General features: G+C 38.8%; 1 protein-coding gene across 4 annotated transcripts in view; it reads right to left on the bottom strand.

The window, feature by feature from the left end:
• Positions 1-26,443, bottom strand: part of MAP3K5 (mitogen-activated protein kinase kinase kinase 5) — a 180,886-nt gene that overhangs the window by 12,482 nt on the left and 141,961 nt on the right. For all 4 annotated transcript variants that reach the window (XM_019732726.3, XM_074333624.2, XM_019732727.3 and 1 more), the window contains 9 exons: positions 26,092-26,228; positions 24,816-24,921; positions 19,332-19,489; positions 17,088-17,265; positions 16,319-16,339; positions 13,686-13,863; positions 13,434-13,602; positions 8,273-8,458; positions 4,866-4,971 (listed from right to left, as the gene is read on the bottom strand). In XM_019732726.3, the coding sequence (XP_019588285.1) occupies positions 4,866-4,971; positions 8,273-8,458; positions 13,434-13,602; positions 13,686-13,863; positions 16,319-16,339; positions 17,088-17,265; positions 19,332-19,489; positions 24,816-24,921; positions 26,092-26,228 (1,239 nt within the window). The remainder of the gene's footprint in view (positions 1-4,865; positions 4,972-8,272; positions 8,459-13,433; positions 13,603-13,685; positions 13,864-16,318; positions 16,340-17,087; positions 17,266-19,331; positions 19,490-24,815; positions 24,922-26,091; positions 26,229-26,443) is intronic.

The raw sequence follows: 26,443 nt of genomic DNA, 5'->3' as shown, positions 1-26,443 counted from the left end.
CTTATCATGATTAGGTTGTGGCTAAGCATTGTGGGCAAGCATACCACAAAGGTGACGTTGTGTCCTTCTACGAGCAAGTACATCAGATCAGGAGGGACATGATGTATCTTATCACGAGTGACGTTTACCTGGCTTGTTTGACAAAGGGGGTGCCTGCCAGGTTCTTCCACTGTAAAGTCAGTTTTCACTTTGTAATTAGTAAATGTCTTGTGGGGAGATCATTTGAGACCATTTAAATATCCTGCTTCTCATCACTCTCTTGCCTACTAATCTTAGCAGCCATTAGTGGTTCTTGCCTGCAATAATTATTGCTATTTTGTTTGCCTATTGTGATTTTCTCTTTCCTTTATTCCTTCTACATTTATTAGTTAGAATGCTACTAAAACAAAGAACTGGCCCTTCTCCTCCATCTATTTCTGTATTCAATTACTTAGAGCAGTAGTGGACTCATAGAGATTTAATTTATTCTATGGGCTATAATCTAATGCTGTCATGATTTGATTTGATTTGATTTCATTTGATTTGATTTGATGGCTCAAATTGTTCTGGCTTAGACTTTTGGGAACTCCCTCAAGCTGGCTCCATGTCCTTTCAACAAGCCTCCATCCTTTTGGAGGCACTTCTGTACTTTTTGGCATCACAACATGTTCCAGGTTCATCTTGTATTTCCCTTGCTCTAGGCCTGGAACCAACCATTTCTCCAAGGAGTTCTGATTCCTTTTATTAGAGAAATGGAGTTTAGAAACCAAGATCTGGGTGCTCTCAGCAAACAGACCTAAGAAATGTATGTGCTAATGATGGTATACTTTTAAGTTTTTTCTTTTCTTTCTTTCAGAATTTCATTGGTTAATTGTAGTACTTCGTCATCTAAAAGGAATTTTTATCAGGGGACTATGAAAACTGGCATTGTTAATGTAGTTTCTTTGAGTCTTAATTGTGTAACAAAATCTTTAGGGACATTCAGAAATTTGATGGAACTATATGCTTGACATCAGTTCATCTTGGTCATATATTTTATCATTTATATAATGGTGTCCAATGTATATTGCTTTCTCCTATCCTGAAAGTAATATAAAAAATACTTCCTCCATGTAATTCTCCTCTAAAGTTTCCTTTTTTTAAAAAAAACAAAAACAACAACACCTTTTCAAACAGTAATTTCAGTTTTCTCTGAGATTCCTAGTGGCCTCAAGAAACCAATTTCACAGTGGAAAGACAAAGAACTTTCCTTAGCAAACGATTTTCATAAAGAATGTGGCTTGTTCCAAACGCAGGTTGGGTTAAAGCAGTGCCCATCCCTGGGACACCCAGGCGAGGAGACCTGCCTCTCTGCACTCTCCCTCAACATAACAGATTTCGCCTATGGCGTGATAATCAGTGTGCTTTTTAAACATTCCATTTTGGAAGAATTGTAGATTTCTGGAAGCATTGCAAAGATAATATAGAGAATTCCCATATTTCTTCCACCCAGCTTCTTTCATACATCTTATGTAACTATGATGTATTTGTCAAAACTGAGAAACTAACGTTGGCACAATACAAGTAGCAAAACTACAGGCTTCATTCATAGTTTACACTGATGTTCTGTTTCAGTTCCAGGTTACAATCCCTCTCTCATTTAGGTAATCCATTTTAAAAGGAACATTTTTTTTTTTAAAGTTAGATAAACAGATCCTTTATATGGTATTTAAATTATTTCAAAGTATAATCCCTCTCTCCTTTCCTCATTTAGGCATTCTTAATTTAGGTTACTGTGTTTAACTCATGGCCTGTACCTATCCCTCTTACTGATACGTACCTATTCCCTTTCACCCCTTGTATCTTTGGAGACTATAACATACCCCTCTATAGTACATGCCCCCACATCCAAGCTTATCACAATAAATCATCTAAATATTTAAGTATTTATTAATTTCTTTAGAGCATTACATTAAATTTGCATTTCTTAGGTTCACATTCAATTGGTAGTCATGTGTTTCAAAGCCTCTCTAGATTTTTTTTCTGTATACTATATATTATATAAACTATATATTATATACCATGTTTCCCCAAAAAATAAGACCTAGCCGGACAATCAGCTCCATTGCGTCTTTTGGAGCAAAAATTAATATAAGACCCGGTTTTATTTTACTATAATATATGACCAGGTCTTATATAATATAATATAAGACCGGGTATAATATAATATAACATAATATAATATAGTACAATATAATATAATACCGGATCTTATATTAATTTTTGCTCCAAAAGATGCATTAGAGCTGATGGTCCAGCTAGGTCTTATTTTTGGGGAAACAGGATATTATATATTATATATTACACATTATATATTACATATTATATATTATATATTATATATACTCATTATACTCATATATGTATAGGGGAAAATAGAGAGATTTAGATACATAAATTAGAAACATTTCTATTGTACTATTTTGTACATATATTATAAAGCATTCTAGAGTAGAAATTTAAAAAGATAAATATGAAATATTTTAAAATTTAGGGTATTTATAAATGGTTCTGCAAACTTTAAGTCTCCATCGATCCTTCCAAGTTGTGGAATTCCCTCCCTTCTCTCAGAATACCTTGTCTGACTTGAGAGTGAGGGCACGCATGTCAATCTTTATATTAAACATTAGTAAACACTCATTTCTCTCTTTCTTATGTCAGAAAGAAATATACGTGGAAGTTCAAATATTCCCGCACATGTTGTTCCCTCTACATGGAGCACACCTCACCCCATGTCCCTCTAGCCTCCTACCTCTGCGTTCTTGTACCTGTGCTTTCTGTATGTAGGTCTCGATTTAAAAGACATCTCCTAGAGAGTCCTGACCTACCACCGAGTCTACAGTAGACTCCCTATTATTCTCTCTCTTTGGAAATGGTTTTCCCCATTTGTAACACTTGCCACAATCTGAAACTGCTTTTATTTTCTGGCCTAATGGCTATTTCTCTCACCAGTGAGTAGCTATGTCTGTTTTGGGCATATTGTCCAGCACAGTGCCTGGAAAAGAGTAGACCCTTCATAACTATTGGTTGAAACAATAAGTAAATGAGTTTCACCTGATTATAACAAATAAGGGTGAAAATTTGCATGACAGAAAAAAACCTAAAGAGGCTTTGAAACACATGACTACCAATTGAATGTGAACCTAAGAAATGTAAATCTAATGTAATACCCTAAAGAAATTAACAGACACTTAAATATTTAGATAATTTATCATTGTGATAAGCTTGGATATGGGGGAATTACTATAGAGGGGTTATGGTCTCAAAAGATACAAGGGGTGAAAGGGAATAGGTACGTATCAGTAAGAGGGATAGGTACAGGCCATGAGTTAAACACAGTAGTAACCTAAGTTAAGAATGCCCAAATGAGGAAAGGAGAGAGGGATATACTTTGAAATAATTTAAATACCATATAAAGGATCTGTTTATCTAACGTTTTTTTTAAAAAATGTTCCTTTTAAAATGGATTACCTAAATGCAATGGATTGTAACCTGGAACTGAAACAGAACATCAGTGTAAAACAGGTGGACTATGAATGAAGCCTGTAGTTTTGCTACTTATATTGTGCCAATGTTAGTTTCTCAGTTTTGACAAATACACCATAGTTACATAAGTTGTATGAAAGGAACTGGGTGGAAGGAAGACGGGAATTTTCTATATCATCTTTGCAATGTTTCCGGAAATCTACAATTCTTCCAAAATGGAAGGTTTAAAAAGCACACTGATTATCACGCCGTAGGCGAAATGCTGTTATGTTGAGAGAGAGTGCAGAGAGGCAGGTCTCCTCGCCTGGGTGTCCCAGGGATGGGCACTGCTTTAACCCAACCTGCGTTTGGAACAAGCCACATTCTTTATGAAAATCGTTTGCTAAGGAAAGTTCTTTGTCTTTCCACTGTGAAATTGGTTTCTTTGAGGCCACTAGGAGTCTCAGAGAAAATTGAATTGCTATTTGAAAGGATTTTTTTTTTTAAGTGGAAACTTTAGAGGAGAATTACATGCAGGAAGTATGGGTTTTTATATTACTTTCAGGATAGGAGAAGGCAATATACACTGGACACCATTATATAAATGATAAAATATATGACCAAGATGAACTGATGTCAAGCATTTAGTTCCATTATATAGTATATAATACATACTATATGTTATATGTTATATATTATATATTATAGATGGTGGAAGAGCTTTGCTTAAATTTTTTTTATTATTGGGTGGACTAGCAAAACATTTTGGAAGTTTGCCATAGAGTATGAATACATGCCTTATTTATGCCATAAAACCCAGCCCTTCTGTTTTTCAGCACTACCCCTTTTGTATGTCACTGCAAACATAGCTGGGATGTGTCTAGACCAGTGATTCCCAAATCACTGAGTAGCTGAGTATCAAAATGACCTGGGAATGGAATTAGCATCAGATTCCTGGGCTTTTTCCACAGCTGATTCTCACTCAGTCTGGGATGGAGCTCTGAAAGCTGTAATTTTAAAGAACTCTCATCCAGTGCACTGACTGGTTTGGGACCATGGATAAAAGATGACACAGGAATGTGTTTTGCAGGCACAGATATCAGTATATTGAAAAGCATATGTATTTGGGTCACCTGTATAGTTTTCTCTTTCTCTTCATATCCAAATATGCTCTTTAAAGACAAGTCTTTCTCACTTATAGTAAATATTTTGCTCAGACTGTATACCCTAGATACATGTTATTTGTTGGCTTTGAAAAGATTAAAAAAAAAATGCTAACCTGGTCTTAAACTCAGTAAATGATAGACACTGTAAATGGTTCATGAACAGTAATATAATATATCAAACATTGAATATTTGCAAAGTAATTAAATATTTGTAACCTGGAACCAGAATGGTAATGGCCGTCTGCACCGCCTTTCGGATGATACTGTCCAAGGCAAACATCCAGTGTGGCTTGATGTTATGATTCCGCAGAACTTTATTGACCTGCAGAAAAAGATGGACATTTAGTCTACGGTAATTTTTAATTGCAAATAATCTAACTGATGCAAGCATTTGGATGACAATTTATCAGCAAAATAACGAAAAAGTTTCTTCACCATAAGTTGTGAATAATTTATGTCATTGGAAAACAAATGAAAAATCGCCACTTCAGTTTAAAGTTCAGTGAACCCAATGTAAGCAAATGGGGCATGTTATTTAAATGAAAGGCAGTCTGGTTAAATGGGAATGTTGCATCATTGGGACTCAGAACGTGCAGCTTCCACCTTCCATGAAGTCTGCAGATTGGATGGTGGAGAAGGTAAAGGAGGGGAAAATGAAAAGGGTCTAAGGGGCTTTAAATAAAAATAAATGCTGTTCTTTCTTAAATGTTATGACTCTGCCGTTTAACACAGCCAAGTGCCTCAGCATACTCTGGTGACATGGAAAAGCAGGTAAAGGGGGAAATGAGCACGCACGTGCTACCTACAGGTATGCTACAGTGCATGTCTGATTTCCTCCCCACAGTTGTCTGTATCTCTGTAAACAGGGGAATAATCTGTTAAAATATTTCAGAAAAGCTGTCACATTAAAAATCTTTGGATGGATCTTGAGAATATCATGCTAAGCGAAATAAGATGGAAAAAGTCGAAAACCATATGATTTCACTCATATGTGGGATATAAAACTGAAAGCAACAAACAAACGAGACAAATAAACAAGCAAAACTCATAGACACAGACAACAGTTAATGGTTACCAGAGGGAAAGTGGGTGGGGGGAGATAGAAAAGGGTAAAGGGGGTCAAATATATAGTGATAGATGGGCTTTGGGTGGTTAACACACAGTGCAACATACAGATGATGTATTATAGAATTGTACACTTGAAACCTATATAATTTTATTAACCAATATCACTCCAATAAATTTAATAAAATTTAAAATTTTTGTTGAAAGGGACTCTTTTAAAAATGTCTAGAATATTTCATACATTTAGACACTGAAATAGATATACACATTGCCTTTTTTTTAAAAACTGTGGCAAAATACACATAACATAAAATTTACCATCTTAACCATTTTTAAGTGTACAATTCAGTGACATTAAATACATTGACATTGTTGTGCTACCATCACCAATGTCTATCTTCAGACTCTTTTCATCTTGGAAAACTGAAACTATACCCATTAAAGAGTATATGAGACTAACTCATTGCCGTCTCCATTCAGCCCCTGGCAACCGCCATTCTACTTCTTGTCTCTATGAATATGACTACTCTAGGTGTCTCACATAAGTGGAATCATACAGTATTTTTGTGATTGGCTTATTTCACTTAGTGTAATGTATCAGAACTTCCTTTATAAGGGTGAATAATATTCCAGTTTATGCAGAAACCATATGCATTACCTTTTTAAAAATAACCTTTATCATAAGGCTAAAAGAGGCTTATTTAATATTTGGGTTGACTCCACTTTTTTTTAGCAACTCAATTGCTGGTTGACACAGGCCTCTAAGACAAGAGGCTATTTTCCCAAAACGTCTCTGACTAGAGATCTTAGAGGAAGCTGGGGACGTGACCTAGCTGCCATCCCACACCAAAAGCTATAGTTACATTTGCTTATTCCTGCCCGTGGTCCATCTTCCCCCAAACCCCCAGTTTAGAAGGGAGTGGGCCTGATGAGTTCTGTGTAGTAGATACTGCTGAGGAAGTGAACCATTGCTAGATTCTCGGAAATCCTTTCAGAGTGAGTTTGTCCTGGTACCTTCATTTCTTAAAGGATTTTCCTATTTATTTTGGTATAACATCTAGTAAACTAGAGTATTTCTCTCAAGAGTCACATACAGAAGATGGAAGAGGGATCCGTTACAACAAAGACCTGCTCCTCATAGCTTTTCATTAAACAGTATATTACACAGGGCCCATTGTTTGGGATCATTCTCATTCTGGACAGTGAATGGACAAAAGCAGAGGGTGTGTGTGTGTGTGTGTGTGTGTGTGTGTGTGTGTGTGTGTGTGTGTGTGTGTTTGTGTCCTGGGCCCAAGACCCAGGATCACAACTAACTGCTCTCAATCTGAATTCTACGGGCCAATTTGCTTTCCAACCATTAAGCTGGAAGCCAAATGTGTGGGCAAGTGCAAATTCACTAAATTATTTCCTTCTATCCGTAGATGGCTGGGTTTCCCTAGTTACGGTTAAGTGTGCCTTCAGCATTTAATATGAGTGACAGGTTTTGTCAGTTGCTTTCATTTCCCGAGACCTCAATCAAGTCAGGAATCTTGTCCCTACCCACAATATAGCACAAAGACCAGGTGGTTTATACAGAGTCTCAGAGAACATTAGTGGCTGTTGAAGGATGATAATTTGGTTTTAAATCAGGGATCATTGGATGCTCCAAATACAACTGTCAAGATACCTTCTACATAGGAGCAGTAAACACATTAGGAGTGATTTAATTTTTGGAATTCAAATAAAATTATGCAAAGTGCTTCCATATTCAAACCACAGACACTGTCAATAACTCTCTTATTTCATTCTCCTATACCTTGAAAGGGCCTTTGGGGAGGGGCTTCAGGCTTTTTTGGTACAAAGCTCCAGAGATAGGTCTCATTCAAGAATAACACATATGGTTTTGAATCAGGCTTTCTGGAGGACCAACTTGTAGTTTATGTTTTACAGTAACTCAATGTGAGAGAACGGAATCTTCCGCTACCGCATTAGAGCATGTGGATTAATTTTCACTCAGTGATGCCGTGTCCTCTGAAGTACACTGATGGCTAGGAAATATTAAGCAAATATGTTTAAAATGTTCTGAATGGAAACCAGAGAAAAACTGAAAAAAAAAACATTTTTCCCCCCTTGGTTTTATTTAGCAGTGGCCATTTCAACCTGTATGGTTGTGTGTGTCTACACGACCACTAGATGGCATCTCTCATATAAAATTAGAAAATGCATGACTAGTGTGTTCTGTGGCTCCAGTCACCAAAATAAATAGTGAGTGACCCACAACATGATTTCATAAGAACAAAGTTCAGCCAGGAGAGATGCTGATGAGTTCTGTTATTTTCCATGGTGTTCAATTTTATGTGTCTCTCACTTTGGGGGATACAAGCACACAAAACAATACATCTCAGACTTACAAGCACACAGATAGGCAACCATCTCACATTTACTTATCATCCAAAGAGAAGAGAGTTCATTGAAATGATTAAACGAAGACAAGATAACAGAACTCACGTTTCATCCTATTTTTCTGACTACGGTCAGCTGGCGTGTGTAGAGAAACATTGGCAAGACGCCATACTTACCGCGTCCTGAAAACCAAAGAGCACCACCTGGACCTGGCTGATGCCGTGGCTGTCGAAGTCGAGCTCTAACTTCAGTTTTGACAGGGTGGTGGCTATGATCTTTCGGTCAGTGGATCTCACAAATTCTCTCAGGCTTGCGATGAGGGTGGTGATGTGCTCCCATTTTAATTTAGGTTCTTCAGCCCCCTGTGAATAAACACCAACAACCTGTCTGTCGATCTGTACTGGACCATATGTGAACGATTGGGCTCCTTCCCCCACCCCAACTCTCCTCCCTAAAAAATAATCAGACTTTTGGAGGAAGGGTGCCAACCTCATATGTTGGCCAACAGCGATGCTAGAGTCAGATATACAAAGCTTTGTCCAAACAGAGACGGGCTGAGGCAATAAGATTTGTGCTCTCAGAAATTTTAATTGGGAACTAAAGAGAGATTCAGCCAATAAGCCACTGGATCTCAAACTCAAAGTCTGCCCAGGGAGAGAAGTCATAAAACACGAGCAAGAGTATGTCAGTCATGAGGAAGAAAGCGGAAGAATGACCATCGATAGGGAGAGGAGAAGTGGACACACAGAGAAATGGTACACCAAGCGGGCCAAGAGCCACTGAGCCAGAGAAAAGGTGTGCAAAGTCCTGGAACTTCAAGACCCATGGAATCACTCTCTAGTTTCAGTCTTTGTCAGGCACTATGGTTGGAATTCCTTAAGAGTCCACTTAAGAGTCCTCTCATTGCTATGGCTATGTGTATCTACCTACAACATGTCCCCAGGACTTCAATTGCTCTTACAGGGTGCCCAATCCTTGCAACCGAAAGGGCTTGCTGCAAACGTCATCCTTGAAACAATTCCTTATACACCAATGAGGCAATTAGTTATAAAAATGGACCAATGGACTATTTTATATATTAAAAATAAAATACGGTATTTAAACAATTCCCTCTCTCAAGTTGACTTTTTTAATTTTTATTTTGTGCAAGGAACATTGCTTCCTTAAAGGAAACATAGTAGAATGTTACTGATGCTCATTTAACTTTAAGAACCAACAGGAAAAAAAAAAAAAAAAAAGAACCAACAGGATTTTTATTATGCTCATTTCTATCTCATATTGCATATTTTGTCCTCATCATTAAAATTAAATTCCTCAACTGGGCTGTGAAAATTACAATTTCTAGGATTCTATTAAAATAAAAGAAATGCACCATCAAAGTCTTCCTCTCAATATATTTTCATCTTGGGGCTTCCTGTCATGTTTATGTTTTCATGATAAAAGATTATATTGAAAAGCTTAGAAGCTGTCATTAAGGGGATATTTTAAAATCAGACTGGGAACAATTACAAACTTTGTTTCTTTCCTTACCACGAACTAAATTACACCCAAAGTAAAGATTTATAGGCAATATCATAATAACATGAAAATATGTTCAAGAAGAAAAATGTGAGTTATTCGAAAATTGGAAGCTTGTCTTAGTGAAAAATCAGTTACATGTTTGTGAGCAGTTTAAATAAACATTTTTTGACATTAGCTTTGTTCTCACAACAGGAAAACATGTTGCTTCTGGGTTTTGGATGTGTGTGCCACTGTCCTATAAAGGAACACTGTCTACTCTGGGAAATGTATTCTCTCTAGAGTATTTCAGCCACTTACATACCGTTATTTCTGTTTTAACTCCTGTCTCCATGTGCACTCACTAATGTTCCTTCAAAAATGAGCATCTTAGGTATCAGGTGAACCTGATTCACTATGAGAAGGTAGCATCTGACAGGTGCCTTTCCTGAGCACTCCTGGTACCATCACAGAATCTTCTGCAAAGGTGCTATGCTTCATCCTTTAAACTTCTTTAAAAGTGATGCGTGGATTTCAGAAGGATGCTAGATTGAAAGGGCATTCGTAGCCTTGTTTGAGGACCTGACCAACATCTCGAGTTCAGTCTTATTACAAAGGATAGGCTTAAATGTAAAGATGTATCTAGAAATATTTAATACAATGAAAAGAATTACTTCTATCTGGTTGTAGAAAAATTGCAAAGATATTAAACAATTATTAGTCTGTTTGATAATGATAACAATAACAACAACAGTTAACATTTGCGGAACACTTTCGATTATTATCTCAATTGCTCATGATCTTAGTATTCCTTACAGCATTTCCTCTATTTTTTGGATTAGGAAATTCAGCCTCAGAGAAGTTAAATAACTTGCCCAAATTACACAGCCTTTAAGAGGTGGAGCCAGGCCTCAAACAGATGCAAGTTGAGTCTGAGCCCAGGCTCCTAAACCATTACATTGTACTGCCCCAATTAGAACAGCCAGCATTAAACCCCGGTCAGGACCAGCTCTATTAATAGATCACCATGTGGTAGCCCAGGAAAGGACTCACGGCACCGGGAGCAGGACAATCAGAAGGACCCTCACTGTCACTTGATGATTCAGAGGGCGCACCAAGGCATGCCCTCTGATGGCTGCTTTTAAGGAAGGCGTTTGTTCCTTTCTCCATTTAGAGAACATTCAGTGTGCGTTAAAAACCAGGAAGTCACAAACAACTGAATAGGATTAACCAACATCAACATTTAAGAATTTCAGCACAGTCATGGAAGTGGTCTCTTGCCGGGCTCTGTGTTGAGAGCTGGGATAGACAGTGTCCTGCCCTAATGGACCGACAGTCCAGCAGGGAGACAAAGAAAAACCCCCAAAGAAGTAGACATTTTCTCTACAAGAAAAGCACACTCTTTGGGGGTGAGTACGAGATTTAAGCAATCCCTGTGTTGTTCTGTGTTTCTGACCTAAAACAGGCATCTTATACCAGTGGCCACAGGAGAAGACTTCACTCCACAATGGCTAATCAGGACTTCCTTTCCTTTCCCCACCAAGCCCCGTACCCTCCCCGCTTTATGTTTCTCCTGGCATTTGTCACCATCTGGCAACCCAGGGAGGAGAGCAGTGTGGTGGTTAAGAGCACAGACTGGGGAGCCAGACTGCCTGAGTCCAAATCCTGACTATGTCACTTAGGGCTGCATGGCCTTGGCAATTTAATCACCTCCTCTGTGCAAAATGAGAATACTAATAGAACTATCACTATAGCACTATTGTCATGAGGGCTAAATGAGGAAATATATATGAAACACTAAGAACAATACCTGCCCCGTAGAAAGTGGTTGTTATTATAGATGTTTCATATGTATAATTATTACATATTATAACTATATGTTTAACTGTATATGGTACTATACATTTAAATACATATTTATTAATTTTTTTATTGGTTCCTTTTTTCTCTAGAATGTCGGCTACACTGGGATGCAATTTTGTTTTTTTTTCTTTCAGTTTTGTTCACTGTAGTGTCCCCAGCACACAGAACAGTGCCTGGCATATAGTAGATGCTCAATAAGTATTTGCTGAATGAATGAATGACCTCTAATTGTTGCCCAGTTGCTCTTTTCATCTAAACCTAGTTCTTATCTCATGCCATCTCGTTCTCAGTCTTTGAATGACCACAGTGAGCAGAAGGAAACACAAGACAGAAAACTAAACTCCGTCTCCTTCACACCTCCCACCACTCCTGAGTGGCATCCGGGGCACTCATCCTATCCCCAGCTCACAGTCCTGGCGGCTGCCCCCTCCATCCTGGGCCTCAGAGGAACTGCTCAAGGCAGCTTTCCTTTAGGACTGAAGTCAGGGTTGTCCCAGAAAGCACAGATTGGTGCTCATTTGGGTTCTCCTTGTACCCAGAGATCTTCTTGGCTCCTCCTATGGCATCAACAGAGGTGGACATTAGAGAATTCCTAAGATGATGGAATCAGCAGAGAAACTTAGTGGGATTCTCAAGACAAAGACAAGCAGGGGCTATATAGCAAGAGCCAAGAAAGAGAAGACCTGGCTCCATGTACACCCCAATACAAGCTGAGAAGAGGCAAACTGTTGGTCTGAGAAACTAAACACTTGACCCAACTTTTCCAGCTCCACCCTTTTTGTAGCTATTTTTCCAGGACAGAAGGGAGGGAAGAAGGTATATATACAGTCCACACTGATCAGGGAGGACAGGTGGTGGCCAGAGGAGCCAAAGCAGGTAGACAGGTTCCTAACACCCATACAACTGACAGGAGACTAAGTGTCTTGTCTGGGACCACATGTGTCTGTGGAAGCTTATATTCATAGGAGGGGTCACCAGAAGCCTGAAGCTGGGGAAACCCTGTTTCCACCGGCGCAGAGTGGGCGACAGGATTCTTCCTGATATGCGTAGACAGAATCCCAGGGAACACACGCCCAGGTATTGTGTACTGAACTGTATTCCCCACAACCGCAAGTCCGTGTGTTGAAGCCCGAGCCTCTAAGGTGACTGCATTTGGAGAAAGGATCTTTAGCGGGTACTTAAGGTTAAATGAGAACATAAGGGTGGGGCCCTAATCCAAGAGGACTAGTGTTCTTAGAAGAACAGGAAGAGCCACAGACCAGGGGCAAACAGAGAAAAAAGGCCAGATGAGGATGCAGTGAGCAGGTGCCACCTGCAAACCAAGGAAAGAGGCCTCAGGAGAAACCAAAACTGCCAACACCTTGTTCTTAGACTTTCAGCCTCCAGAACTGTCAGAAATAAATTTCTGTCATTTAAGCCGCTCAGTCTGTGGTATTCTGTTATAGCAGCCCTAGCATACGAATATACTATGGAACCAGAGTTTCACCGGCCAGCTTTGTTTTTTCATAGCACATGCGGCCTTCTAGCACACTATATAATTTACTTATTATTGCCCATAACCTTCCATCTGAATGTAGCCCCACAAGCCCAGGGGTTTCTGTTGTATTTCCTAAACACTCAGGAGAGTGACTGAGAGGTAGCCTTGCGTTGATATTAGAATTAGCAATTGGGATGGCTCAATTTATGTGTTTACTGATTGAGTGATTAAACAAATGAATAAAAAGTAAAAGAGGCTTGTAGGGACTAGTTGGAACTTCACTAACATGGAAACCTTGCTTCTGACTTAAAAATAGCTTATGTTCAGAAATGTGGTTTCTACATTAGGGATTTGCCCCCTTTTTCCGCCTCTGAGGTAGGTTTCTTCTGAGCACTACAGCTTCCTCGTGTCTCCACGTCACCTCCACAGACAATTCTCATAGGTTATGACAGTTCAAATCTGTGAACTCTGGGAAATGAAGTAGCCACAAGACATTTTACCTGAGCCAAAGATTCCATTAAGTTTCTCACGACTTTGTCCTGGTCTTCTGTCAGGATCCTGTGAAGGGTGGCCCGTCTTTCACTGTCCTTCTTCAGCATAAAGAATCCAGAGTCTTTTTCCTCAGGGGAAGGTGGGGCGCTATGATCTTCAAAATTTTCATCTGGAATGCTGCAATAAATTATAGAGCATAAATCACAATTTCCTTTATAAAATGACATACATCCTTCACCCAAGGTAAGTCAGGTCTTTACCCCAAAAAGAGGGTCCGTATTCCTTTTACGTCTTTTTCTCCGCAGGATTTGGGTCTTGTTTTGAAAGAGAAGGGGTCCACTTTTAACTCTGTGTCGGGAGAAACTGAGCCGTACTCACTGCTGCTGCTCGTATCTTCCACCAGGACAGGGACTGGCAAGGATATGCTCCTAAGATATTCTGCTTGTCATGAGAAGGAGGAGAAACACAATCAATGCTTTTAAAAACGTACTCATGCTGAAACATTGACGGAAGGAAAACAATATTATAATAGGTGTCAACTGTCTCGTTTCAAAGATTCCAAAACTTATGCTATGTAAGAGGCTGGTCATGGGATTATGACTACTCTCCATGCTCAATATATGACCCATGCAGTGGGGGTCAGTGAGGAAAGGGCCTCCGGGCTCTACAAGGATTATCTGAGGCATGAAACAGTGGAGGAAGTGTCAGGCTCAGGAGATCCTGGGTTCAGATCCTTTCATTTTTACTGACCACCTGTCAGACTTTTGGAAGGTCATTTACGGGTCACAGTATTCACATCTCTAAAATACAGGACCAGATTCATAATATTTAAACCATGTTCCTTAGAGGTTTAAGGATCCACCTTTAGTATCTTTGATGGGGTGAGTAGGATGCTGTGATTCTAGACACAGGTTTCAACCCTGTTTTACCTAAAACAAATATGCTCTGCCAGTCTTATTTATAGTATTAGCTCTATCTAAGGATTCGTTCAAAAAAGCTTTCTTTGCTAAACACAAATTTCGGAAACCAAAGGACTAGGTGATCTCTTAGGTCTTTCTCAGTTCTTCGATACTATGATTCTATGGCAAACATGGGCTTTTATTTTGATGGAGACTGAGTTGATTCAATGGAAGTTGCCTACATATCATCAAATATTGGTTTTAAAGAAAGTAATTTTTGCCAGAAATATCTTTACCAAACAAGTGTCCGAATACCGCAAAAATCCTTTACTAAACAAGGCAGATGTAAAATTGTAAAAAAAGGAAATCAATCCACTGTTGCCTGGAATCCCCCCTTTTAAGTTAATTCCTTTTTTACTGGGCTGAATCAGCAACTGCCCCAGTCTCAAAGACATGGCACGGTCACTTAGCAGTGGAATCCTGACTCTGTTAAATATGACTGCACATCAGTAATTATTAACAGCGAGGAGGTGACTGAGGGTAAGCCATTTTCCAAGGTCACCCTGTCTTCGAGTAAACATAGTTCTAACCCCAACACCCATCCTCTTAATTCTAACTCTATAAAATCTTAGGATTCTGTAACATCGTAAGTGAAGTTAGACTCTAAAGGCAAAACAGAGTCCAAAATACTCTTGAATTACCCTGAGCATGGAGGGTGAAAGGGCACGTGGGATACGTGACAGACTCTAAGAGTTCAGCAGATTTATACTTTCCATCTCATACTCATTCTAAGGCACATGTTCACTGAGAAGACTTACGGGCATAACTGTCAGCTTTGGTTCTCTCTCTCTTGCCAAGTGTGGAGAATTGAGTTCACATAATTTCAATGTGTGTATGTGATGAGAATCTGTTTCCTGCAACAAAAACCTACCCCATGTGGAAGGGATAAAATTATCATGGACTGTGCTTCTGGGTAGGACCCCAGGCTCTTTTGGTATATTTTTTAAAATTCTGTTCTCAGAACCAAATCTGTAACGTAGGCATTGTTACCAACACAGAATGCCAGATGAAACAAATAAATTGCTGCGTTACCTATTTAGAAAGTGGCTCAGTTGGGAACAGAACCAACTTCTGCATAACACCAAAGTCAGTAACCATTTTATGACACCAAAAAAGGCTGGTCAGAAGGCTGCAGAGCACTCCAGGGTCTACCTCATGGAAAATGCAATGACTGCCTTCCAGAGTCTAGGCTGCCTGTGGAGCCAGGCCGAAGAGGAAGGGGCTCTCCTCGAGTTCTCCCTGACTCTCAGAATTCAAGATGGAAAATAGGAGAGGCTATGGCCAAGGAACCCCAATTACTGGGCCTCTACTCTAAGCTGACTGGCTTTGAGGCACTTCAGGAACCTGCAAAATCCAGCCACTGGCCTGGGGAACAACACACATTATGGTCCCGGCACTAATTGAGCAATAACTCATTCAACTTAGGGAAATCCAAAACCATGGTCATTCCTTTATTATTCCTTGAAATAAATTAGTTGACCTTCTTAGAGCAAATTGACCTTCTTAGTTACGATCTGCAAAGGCCAACATTAAAACCAAAACCATAACACAACTACTCCTGAACAACTGAAACTAGAGAGAACATACGACCCCAAAGCTGAGGAAGGTGTGTGGCATGGAAATTTTCCACAAGCAATCCATTAGGTGGCGAACTAGCTTCTAGATAAGGAAACGTGGACTCCCCTCAAATTGAAGATTTCAAAAGTATAATCATCTTGCATTTAGGGAGGAACAACGGGAGCCTCCCTCATGAAACAGAAAGGTGAGGGGTTTCTGAAGGAATGAGCCAGGCTTACGGCTGCACACACGCCTACAACCCAGCAGCCTCCTATGTAAGCAGGGGGTGGGGGGTGAGCCTATGTGATCGGCAATCTCAAGTTTATCATACGATGCACCAAGTTTCAGCTCAATGGAAAATACGAAAACAAACTCACCATTTGATCCAGGTGAAAGCGCTGTAGGAAGAAAAGCAAAGAGCGTCATAAGCACACATTGGGTTTGTTGTTCGACTGAGAAATCGACAAAAAGTGAAGGCTTAACATGGAATCAATGTCCTTTCCAAGCACTCAATCTGCCCATCCTTAACCCATATAAACACCCAAAGTGCCCACAATAGATCATTTATTTTTTCTTTTCTCTCTGAAATGAGTTATGGACATTATTACAAAATGACAATTTATATTTTTATACTGCTGTCTTATTTACAATGGGCAATCTTTCTTTTTTTTTAGGGGGAGCTTACTTATTTAGAAAGATAGTCTCTAAGAGGTGAGAGGTATTTTCTACTGCCTAAAATAAAAAGAACACATTATCTAGATGGCTTGGAAGTTTCACAGCTCTATAATATCCTGATAGCCCATTAGATGTCATTTGAGGTTTCAGCTCTGAAAGGCTGTATTTTACCCCTTTTCCACTTTAATCTTTGTATCCGCAATGCTAGGATACTATACATACTGATACACTAAATACCTCCTTACCAGATGATGAAAGACTATTATGTATGAAGTCCTGGCATTTGTGAAGGTGATTGTGACACAGCTTCCTGACACTGAAACTCAATGCCTGAGAACACTGTACCAATGTTTATACCAATTTCCTATCAATATCTATAAACCTGGTGGCTTACTTCAGGTAAAATCTGCCATCTTAAAAGCTTAGGATTTAGTGACTCTGACCCGTATCCTCTTTAATGCAACCACATACCTGAAAGCTTAGGTTGTGTCCTTTTCTTTTTGCTTGAAACTTTTAAGAACTCATCAGTAAGCAAGTCGTTAGCATAGGTTCTCTTGTCAGGGTCTGGTTCGAAACATTTCAGTATGAATGCCTTGGCCTCTGCTGACATGGACTCCGGGATCTCTGGGTGAACTTTGAACATTCCCACCTAAGACACAGCACAACGTGACTTCTGAGTGACCATCTCATCACATGAGCTCCTGGTTTCATTATTTGGTTCCCTAGCGCAATACAATCCATTGTCATATACATACTACAAACTCGTGGCTTTTCTCAAAGTGAGAGAGGATATTTTTTCTGTAGGTTGTGGAAAGTTTCCAGAGTGCTTTTGTGACTATCAATGACATAGGCCAAGTAATTAGCTTAAGAGAGTAGACAGCACTATGAAGTAATAATTCAATACTTAAAGCTTTCAAACACATCGCACACTAGTGTGCAAAAAAAAAAAAAATTCTTTTTTTCACATGAGACCACTGTGTTGGTCATAATAGCTACGTGCCAGGAATTGTACTTGGCTTTTTCCATTTATGAATCTCATTGAATCCTCCCAACAACCCAATAGACTAAATACACCAATGAGGAAAATGAAGCTTGATGGGTGAGGCTACATGGTTATGAAAAGGCAGATCTGGGATTCGAAACTTAATTTGTTTGGCTTAAAGCCAGTGTTCTTTCCCCTATGCCATGATTTGTGAATATTTCCCTGTCTCAAAACACCGACATTAAAAGAGATATTTTAAAATACTTTAAAATTAAACAGAATTTGTATAACAATTAGAATTTTCTCCCTATTGCTGCCATTCTAAAATTTTTTTCCAATAATGTTTTCATGTATTTAGTACAGAGAAATTTTTCTAAGGAAAATATTTTTGTTTTATAGTTTATATAAATGTACTACTATATAGATAACATATAATCATTTATAATAATTATGTAGCCTTTACTATGTGTCAGACACATATTATTTCACACACTCCTCAAGAAAACCTTTATTAGTTAGGTACTTTTTATACCCACTTTAGAGTTGAAGAAACTGAGCACAAGAAGGTGAAGTAGTTTGCCTAAAGTCATCAAATAACTTGACTATGTTAGAGCCAGGATTCAAACATCAGCGCCAGAGTCTATGCTATCTCATCTAAAACATATCTTTTAATAATCCCTGCACCGATTGGTAAAACAGCAGCATTTCAGAGTAGAGTCCTAGACACTGGTGAAAACTTGAAAGATTAACCGAGAAGAGAAAAATGTTCATTCATTTAAAAAAAGGCAGCTCTCATGGCTCGTAAGGTTTGGTTACACTATTCATTTTGGTATCAGCAGTATCCCATCAGATCATCTTTAAGCTTAAAGTAAACCAAGCTTTGTACAAAAGCAGAAGGTATGTAACACAACCCCTCAGGAGGGGCTATTCACAAATAGAATAAGTGTTACAAACATGTCAGTGGCAGGGAAAGAAATAAATTATTATCAAAAGTCCTCTGCTAGCAGACATGTGAGCTTTCCTTTTCAGGAAACAAGTTCTCAGTTTAAACTTCCCTCTGGGATGGCGGTGTGGCCCGTGAGGAGAGCAGGGACTCAGCCACAGGTCATTGCTTTGCCCAGTCCCTGGATTCTGAAGCTGTGCCCCTGGGCTCTCTCAGCCCTATTTCCGTATCAGGTGCTCCCCATTTTGGGAGGTGGGGCTACTTGCCACTCCCAAGAGTTACTAATGGGCAAATTCACAGGCTAGAAGAATAGGTATATGAGAATAAGATTGATACACTTAAATAGCAATCATTGACTTTGTTATTTTAAATGGAGCCTTCAAATTCTTATGATAGAGAAGTAAAGGAAAATATTGCTTTGATTTAATAGTTAAATGGATAAAAAAATGTTCTTATAGCTCCCTCTGTGGAAGATTTTCAGACTGTGTTTCCCAAAGAGCTTAAATCATCTTCCACAGACTGGTGTGCTATTTACATTGCAGTGTGAAAAGGTGGTGAAAGGAAGTTACACCGAATTTCACTTTAGAGCAGAGAAAAGTGAGGGCAGAGAGAGATCCTCAGTGCGAGACATACACACTGACTGAGGGGCGTGAATCTTCTTGAACTTATTAATATGTCCTGAGATGGTGTTTACTTAGGCTCCTGTCCTGTGGCCTAAAAACACATGACATACACCCATAGAATATCCAGTAGCTTTATCCATTGCTTTTCAAGACATTTGAAATGTGACCTTGAACATAGCTGCTTGTGGTTCTCCCAGTTCATAAAAGGGTGGCTTTCCAGTGGCCATTTCGATGATCGTGCAGCCCAAAGACCAAATGTCTGCTGCTTTCCCGTAGCCTCTTGGGCCTTTATCTATTATTTCTGGTGCCATATACTGAAGGGTACCTGGAAATAATTCAAACACAGTCCCACTTTAAAAAGAGGAAACAGACGAATATCACATAACAGTTTCAATTTTCTCTACATAAGTAAGACAATTTTGAAAGCATGATTCAGGTCTGAATATGTCATCTTTTGAGTTCCAGTTTTCTCTGCTGTTAATGAAAGAGAAAATAGCAGTTTTTATAATGGATTTTATTGGTGATATAAAAGTAGTTTACCAATATTATCTGGTTTTGAATAGATATTTTCTCATTTCTTAGATAGTATAATTAAGGCATTATTTCATTGGGACCTTTTAGAAACGTCTAACAATTAGTCATCTGAGAACAGAGAGAATACATCAACACAATCAGTTTTTCAAGCACACGAAGACTCCTATCATCAGATAACATTTCGAAGAACACTAATGTGTTCTAATCTTTTCCAAGAAAAGTCTAGGTCATTCATCCATTTCCGTAGATTTATATTTCTCAATTCCTGATTTGAATGTTCAATTCTTCTTTTTCATTAGTTCTAAATCATGAAAGCATGAAGATTCTGAAAGCCATTGTTAAAAAGAATTTAAATCATGTTTGCTGTACGTTAGTCTGTAATCAAATATATATGGCTTCTGCTATGTGCCTGTGGTCCATGAAATAACAGGATTAACAGGTCACAGAGAGGCCATTAACCACCAGTACAGACAAATCACCAGACAGAGTGATGAAGAAGAAAATGAAAAATGAGGCTATATAAAGGGCTGTGTGGAATCAGATTTGAGGAATGTGGTAAGATGGAAAGAGAATTCAATGGGGGAGCCAAGATCTTCTCATTCTAGTTCTGGTCTAGTATATCCCATATAAACACTCAACTGTAGTTGTCTCATGGGCGGACACAAATAAGAGGCTGGATTTGCACTTGTCACACTCCCTTAAGAGATTCCCCGAAGACTAGCAATGAGAACAGACTGCGAACAGGAACACATTATTACCACATCTCCTGCTTCTGATAAACTCATACGAATGATACAATCAGCAAGCAGGAACCCATCCAAGATGCCATCTTGAATTATTCAAATCCCGAGGCATGTGCCAAAAGAGCTACTTCAGTATTTTCTGATTTATCACCACTGACAGACATTTTGATAAATACAGACAACACCTTTATTGAATGCCTTGTGCATGATTTGTAGGTGAAAACTGCTATGCAAAACTCCTAAGTTTTTCCTATGAAACCCATTGTCATGGGCTAGAAACTGGCTGCTGCTCATACAAATAAATACAAGTATATAATGTTTGTCACATATTGTCCTCTGGCCAGGTTTATCCTCTAAACCTCATCATCACGTATCAGTTGCCCATGTCCATCTTCACTTTGACTGCACATGTCTGTTTTCAGCTTAAATCAGCAACATTATTGGAAAGAAGCATTTCAACTGGATAAGGATAAGATAACTACACTCCGCAAACCACCCACCCTGCTAAGATTTCTCTTCATTTATTGCTGCCCCTAAAGTGATCTTTTTTTTTATGATGTAAATAACATCAAGTGGTCTTTAGGAAAGTATGTGTTGAAGTCTACTGCTTCTTTTGTTGCGTCTGGGTCTAAAATAGAATTAATGAGAGAATTTGAGTTGTTCTAATATCTAAGGAGAAATCACAACTGATCAACGATATAGTGAATTTTAAAAATTATGCAATGTTTTTATTCATCAGATAACATTTCGAAGAACACTATCTGTCAATTGTGTTTAATTATCCCCCACTGAGCAAGTGCCAAAAAAACGGGTTTAGTCATGTGTTCATATCTGCTCATTTTACTCCAGAAACACATGCCACACAATATTTTATATAAAGAGATTTACGGAGCTGGCTAATGAAGTTGCAAGCCAATCTGAACATTAGCCTAAGGAAACAAGTGAGAGAATTAACTCTAAAACCCATACCTCATATATCTGTATTCCAAAGTTTAAGAAAATTACTTTAATCTATTTTAGAATTTCTTTGCCACTGTAACCACCTAGGGAGCCACTACAACTTAGTAGCTAAAAGCTTAAACTTTGACATAGCACTTCATCCATTCATTCACTCAGCAGAATTATACTGAGGGCCTACTATGGGCCAGGCTCTGTTCCAGGCATTTAGAATATAGCTGTAGAATAAATAGACAGAAATGCCTGGGCTCATGGAGCTTACATTTTTGCAGTGGGAGACAGACAATAAACTATAGCATAGTAAACAAGTAAATTATGTAGTTTGTTAGAAAGTGGTGTGTTATGACAAAAAAAGTGAAAAATAGGGAAAGGGGAGCAGGAGTGGCTAGGGAGGGCTGCCATGTAAATAGGGAGGGCTTCACTGAGGTGACATCTGAGTTAAGACTTGAAGAAGGTGAGGGACTTAGCCATGCAGATAGCTGGAAGAAGAGTGCTACTAGCAGAAGGAAAAGCATGTGCAAAGGTCCTGCAGCAAAATGAAGGAAATGTAGGAAGGCCTATGTTTCTGGCACAGAGTGAGCAAGGTGGGTTGGAGTAGAAAATGAGGTCTAAAAGGTAATGGACTCCAAATCAGGTCAGAGCCTTGTCCACCATTGCCAGGATTTTGGCATTTGCTTGCTCTGAAAGAAGTAGAAAGTCACTGCGGTCTGAGTGATAGGGCTTAATTTATGTTTTAAAAGGGTCACTTTGGCTGTGGTATTGAGAATAGACAGAAGGGGTGGGGGCCAAGAGAGGAAGCAGGGAGAACAGGCTACTGAGGTAATGCAAGTACGAAACGGGGTGGTCGCAATGGAGGCAGTGAGGAAGTGGTCTAATTTTGGACACATTTTGAAGGTAGAGCCAAAGGTTCCCCTGATGGATTGGGTTGGAGTGTGAGAAAAGAGAGGTGTCCTGGATAATTCTATGTTTGGAATGAACTTCTACTGAGATGGGGAGAAGTATGGGTGGAACAGGTCTGGGAAGAAGTTAATAATTCCACTTGGCATGCTAAGTCTATTTTGAATCATAACTCTATTTATTACTTACTAGCTTGGTGACATTGGGAGAGTTATTTAACCTCTTTGAACCTTCATTTCCTCACCATAAACTGGGATGATACCTAAGGACTAGGGTTGATGTATGAATTTCAATAAAATAACACATATAAAACACTTAACACAGTCAGGTATGCAGTCAGCACTCCATAAGTGGTAGTCGCTGCTGCCTTCCCTCTCACCACATCACCTAGAGGGGAAACAGGTCAACATCTTTCAGCTCAGTTGATCAGAGGTTGACCAAGCCACTCTGACTTGGCTAGCTCCGAGTTAGTGCTGTGAAGTCTATGATGGTGAGCGCATAAAGAATAAAGGGCTGTACCCCCCAGGCCCTCATGATCAGCACTGGAGACAGACCTCCGCACATCAGTCACACGTGTCACTCTCCCTTACGGCCACTGCAAGAAGTACAAGCAAAAGCTCTGGGATGACTGATTTCTTATAACTCCTTCAGGAATTTAAAAAAAAAAAATGTTTTCAAGATTAGCATAAGATATAAAATTAACATCTTGTCCAAATACAGTGTATGAAAGTAGGGATTTTCCTTTCAGAAGTTACTGAGTCTTGGAAGCACCTAAAATGCCTCTTGCCTTTGGCCATAAGAAAAGGTGACATACTGCCATTTGCCACAACATGGATGGATCTTGAGATTATTGGGCTAAGCGAAATAAGTTAGACATAGAAAGTGGAGAACCATATCACTTCACTCATGTGAAATGTAAAACTGAAAGCAGCAAACAAACAAAACAAACAAATGATGAAACAAAAACTCAAAGACAAAGACAACAGTTTAGTGCTTACCAGCAGGTAAGGGGAGAGGGAGGATAGTAGAAGAGGGTAAATGGGGTCAAATATATGGTGATGGAAGGAGAACTGACTCTGGGTGGTGAAAGAACACTGAAATATACAGATGATGTATTACAGAAATGTACACTTGAAAGCTATATAATTTTACTAATCAATATCACTGTAATAAATTTAATTAAAAAATAAATAAAAATTAAAATAAATTAAAAAAAATAAAATGCCTCTTGCCAAATTAAGACAGTATGAAAAAAGAAACGTAAAGACATTTAAAGCTACTAACAAGCTGGGATTTGTTTTTGTTCCAAAAAGCACATTCTAAATGTGTTTAGTTCTTTGCCCTGAAATGCTCATTGCTGTGAGCATAGGAACTAGGCCAGAGATGTTGCTGATGGAATGTTCTGATGAAAAACTTAAGGAATTTCTCTCTCCTCTTTCCCGCCTCCCAAGCTTCCAGAACAGATACTTCAGCAAAGTGGAGAGAAAGACTGACTGAAGCAAGAAGGACAAAGCAAAGAGCAAAGGGTAAATAAAAAATCTGAGTTCTATCACTTATAAACTGTTGTGACCTCTGGCTGGGATGTCCCTTTTCTTTCTCAATTTCCTCAACTGCAAAATGGAGGTTCTACCCCCTACCTCACACAACTCAGAAATGGGGACATCTGGCCATTTTATTTTGTAGTAGACAAAAATTATTAATTCTTTTTTCCCCTCTAAATCTCTCTCTCTCTGATAATAATAATAATAATAACAACAACAACAACAACAACAACAATACTTCATGAGAAAGAGGAGAATGGAGTGATAAGAACTTGGAATGGAGAACAGGGTTGAAGTTCCAGACGCCCTTTTGATATCTGTTGGACAGTCAATTAATCTCTCTGAGCCTCAGTTTCCTCTCGGATGCTATTACCTTTTTGTAAATCCCTTTGTCTCCACCCTTCCAGGACTTTGCTCTAGAGGCAGCTCAGTGGCTGCATTACCTAATTTCTTAGGAAAGCTCTCTCCTCGCCCCACTTCTGAATTGATGAGTCACTTCCTCTTTCCCAGTTGAAATCCTCCAGTTATTTATGTTGTGAATAGAGGAATACACCACAGGGAGTAAACAGATTAGGAAAGCAGGAACTCATGGTCCAAATGGGAAGTGATTAAGGTATGAGTAAGAATCACAGAGAAGTTGGGCTAAAAGAAATGTTAAAAAACAAATCTTGTCAGGGTTATAGTGCTTGTAGGCCAAGGAGAAGAGAAGGAATGACATGAAAAGAACAACAAATAACAAACTGAGAGTTAAAAAACACACAAAAAACTCCAGTGTCATTAACCAGGGGACTGAACAAGTCATAAATACAAGATAAGAAAAGGGCCAGATCAAATTCCGCTTAACATTTTTCAGGGAGCATCAAGATATCAACATTAATGTTTGCGAGAAAAAAACTAAATTGATCTCTCACATTATGCTCAAACACAACAATTATTTCTTCAACTACGTAAGCTCTGCATCATCATTGCAAACACATACCAGTAAAAGTTTCAGTACAGGGGTTTATGCCAGCCAGCCTCTTTGATGTCCCGAAGTCAGAGATCTTGAGAACACCACTATAGGTATTAATCAACACATTGTCACCCTAGAGAACAGAGGACTTTAATCAAAAATGTTATCTTACTTCCAATACTTTTTTTCGTTAGCTGGCAAGTCCAATAAGAAAAGGTGTCCTTCGAGCAAACAAGCACACTAATTCTGTACTCATCATTGATACTTAATCTCAAAAGTGAATTCTTAACATCATTTTTGTTGATATGTTATCAGTTGTTCACACTGTGCTACTCGGGTCACAAGGTCAAACATTGTTCCTAGTCAGAGTTTGCTGTGGTTCACAGACACCGTGTTTCCCCAGAAATAAAACCTAGCCGGACAATTAGCTCTAATGCACCTTTTGGAGCAAAAATTAATATAAGACCAGGTCTTATTTTACTGTAATGTAAGACCGGGTATAATATAATATAATGTAATATAATACCAAGTCTTATATTAATTTTTGCTCCAAAAGACGCATTTGAGCTGATTGTCCCGCTAGGTCTTATTTTCGGGGAAACACGGTAGTACGGGCCGTCTGTATATGGTACATGCATGTTAAGTTCAATTATGATACTCATAATTTCCTGGTCACTTTACTTCCTTTTCTACGTTGTTTAACTTCTTTTCCTGGAATATTTAGGGATATCACAAGTAAATGGGTATTTGGATTACTTTTAGGACAGTAATATAAAGTATGTCAGAAATTATTAGTTCTGAATTTTCTCTTTTTAAAGAGAATCGAATAAGTTATCTAATTTTAGTTCAATCCCTGAATATATTATTGTGAGAAGAGGGGATTTTACTTTTTTTCCTTCCAACCATTCATCCATTGATTCAATAAATATTTACTGAGGAGCTACTATGGGCACGTATGCAAAGATTAACCAGTCAGGAAGCGCCCCAGGAGCAGGGGCTGTACCCTGTTCCCCTTGGCTCTGCTGTGCCACCACCTACAGGGAGAACCTAACAGGACCAGGCATGCAGGGGAAGCTCAGTCTTTGTTGGTTGAACCTGGTTACGGAGTTTATTCTTTGAGTAGAAGAGATAAGACATGAATATCAGTAACTGATTCAGGGCACAGAATCCTCTTGTATTTCTGCTATTTCAAAGACTTATTTATTCGCCATTCTAAATTAATACCCATAACACAACATGGCTTTTACAAATAAAACAATTACCCACCAAGGAATTTATGAGAAGCAATTGTGGTTCATCCTACCTTTATATCCCGGTGAACTATCTGATTGTCATGGAGGTATTTTAATCCTTCGAGTATTTGCTTTGTATAAAATCCAATTGTTTGCTCGTTGTCTTTCAATGGGCCCCACTTGGAACGAAGGAGAGCAGAAAGACTTCCTATAAAGTAGGGAAAAACAGCGGATAAAATCTTACCTGAATGAGCTCTTTAAAGTACATTAATAATGTAACACTAATTTAAGCTAATATTTATTGGTTAGTCACAGTGGCCCAGGAATTATACTCTAGACACTTGGTCTCAAATGTAATTAGGCATGTATCCCTGCTCTGAAGATGCTCATTACCAAATAGTAAATAGTAAAAAGCCACTCATT

Source organism: Rhinolophus sinicus, chromosome 2, assembly GCF_057876585.1.
Source record: "Rhinolophus sinicus isolate RSI-liver-muscle chromosome 2, RSI-T2T, whole genome shotgun sequence".
NCBI lineage: Eukaryota > Metazoa > Chordata > Mammalia > Chiroptera > Rhinolophidae > Rhinolophus > Rhinolophus sinicus.
Note: the sequence above shows the minus strand (reverse complement) of the source record. Positions and strands in the feature narration are given on the sequence as shown.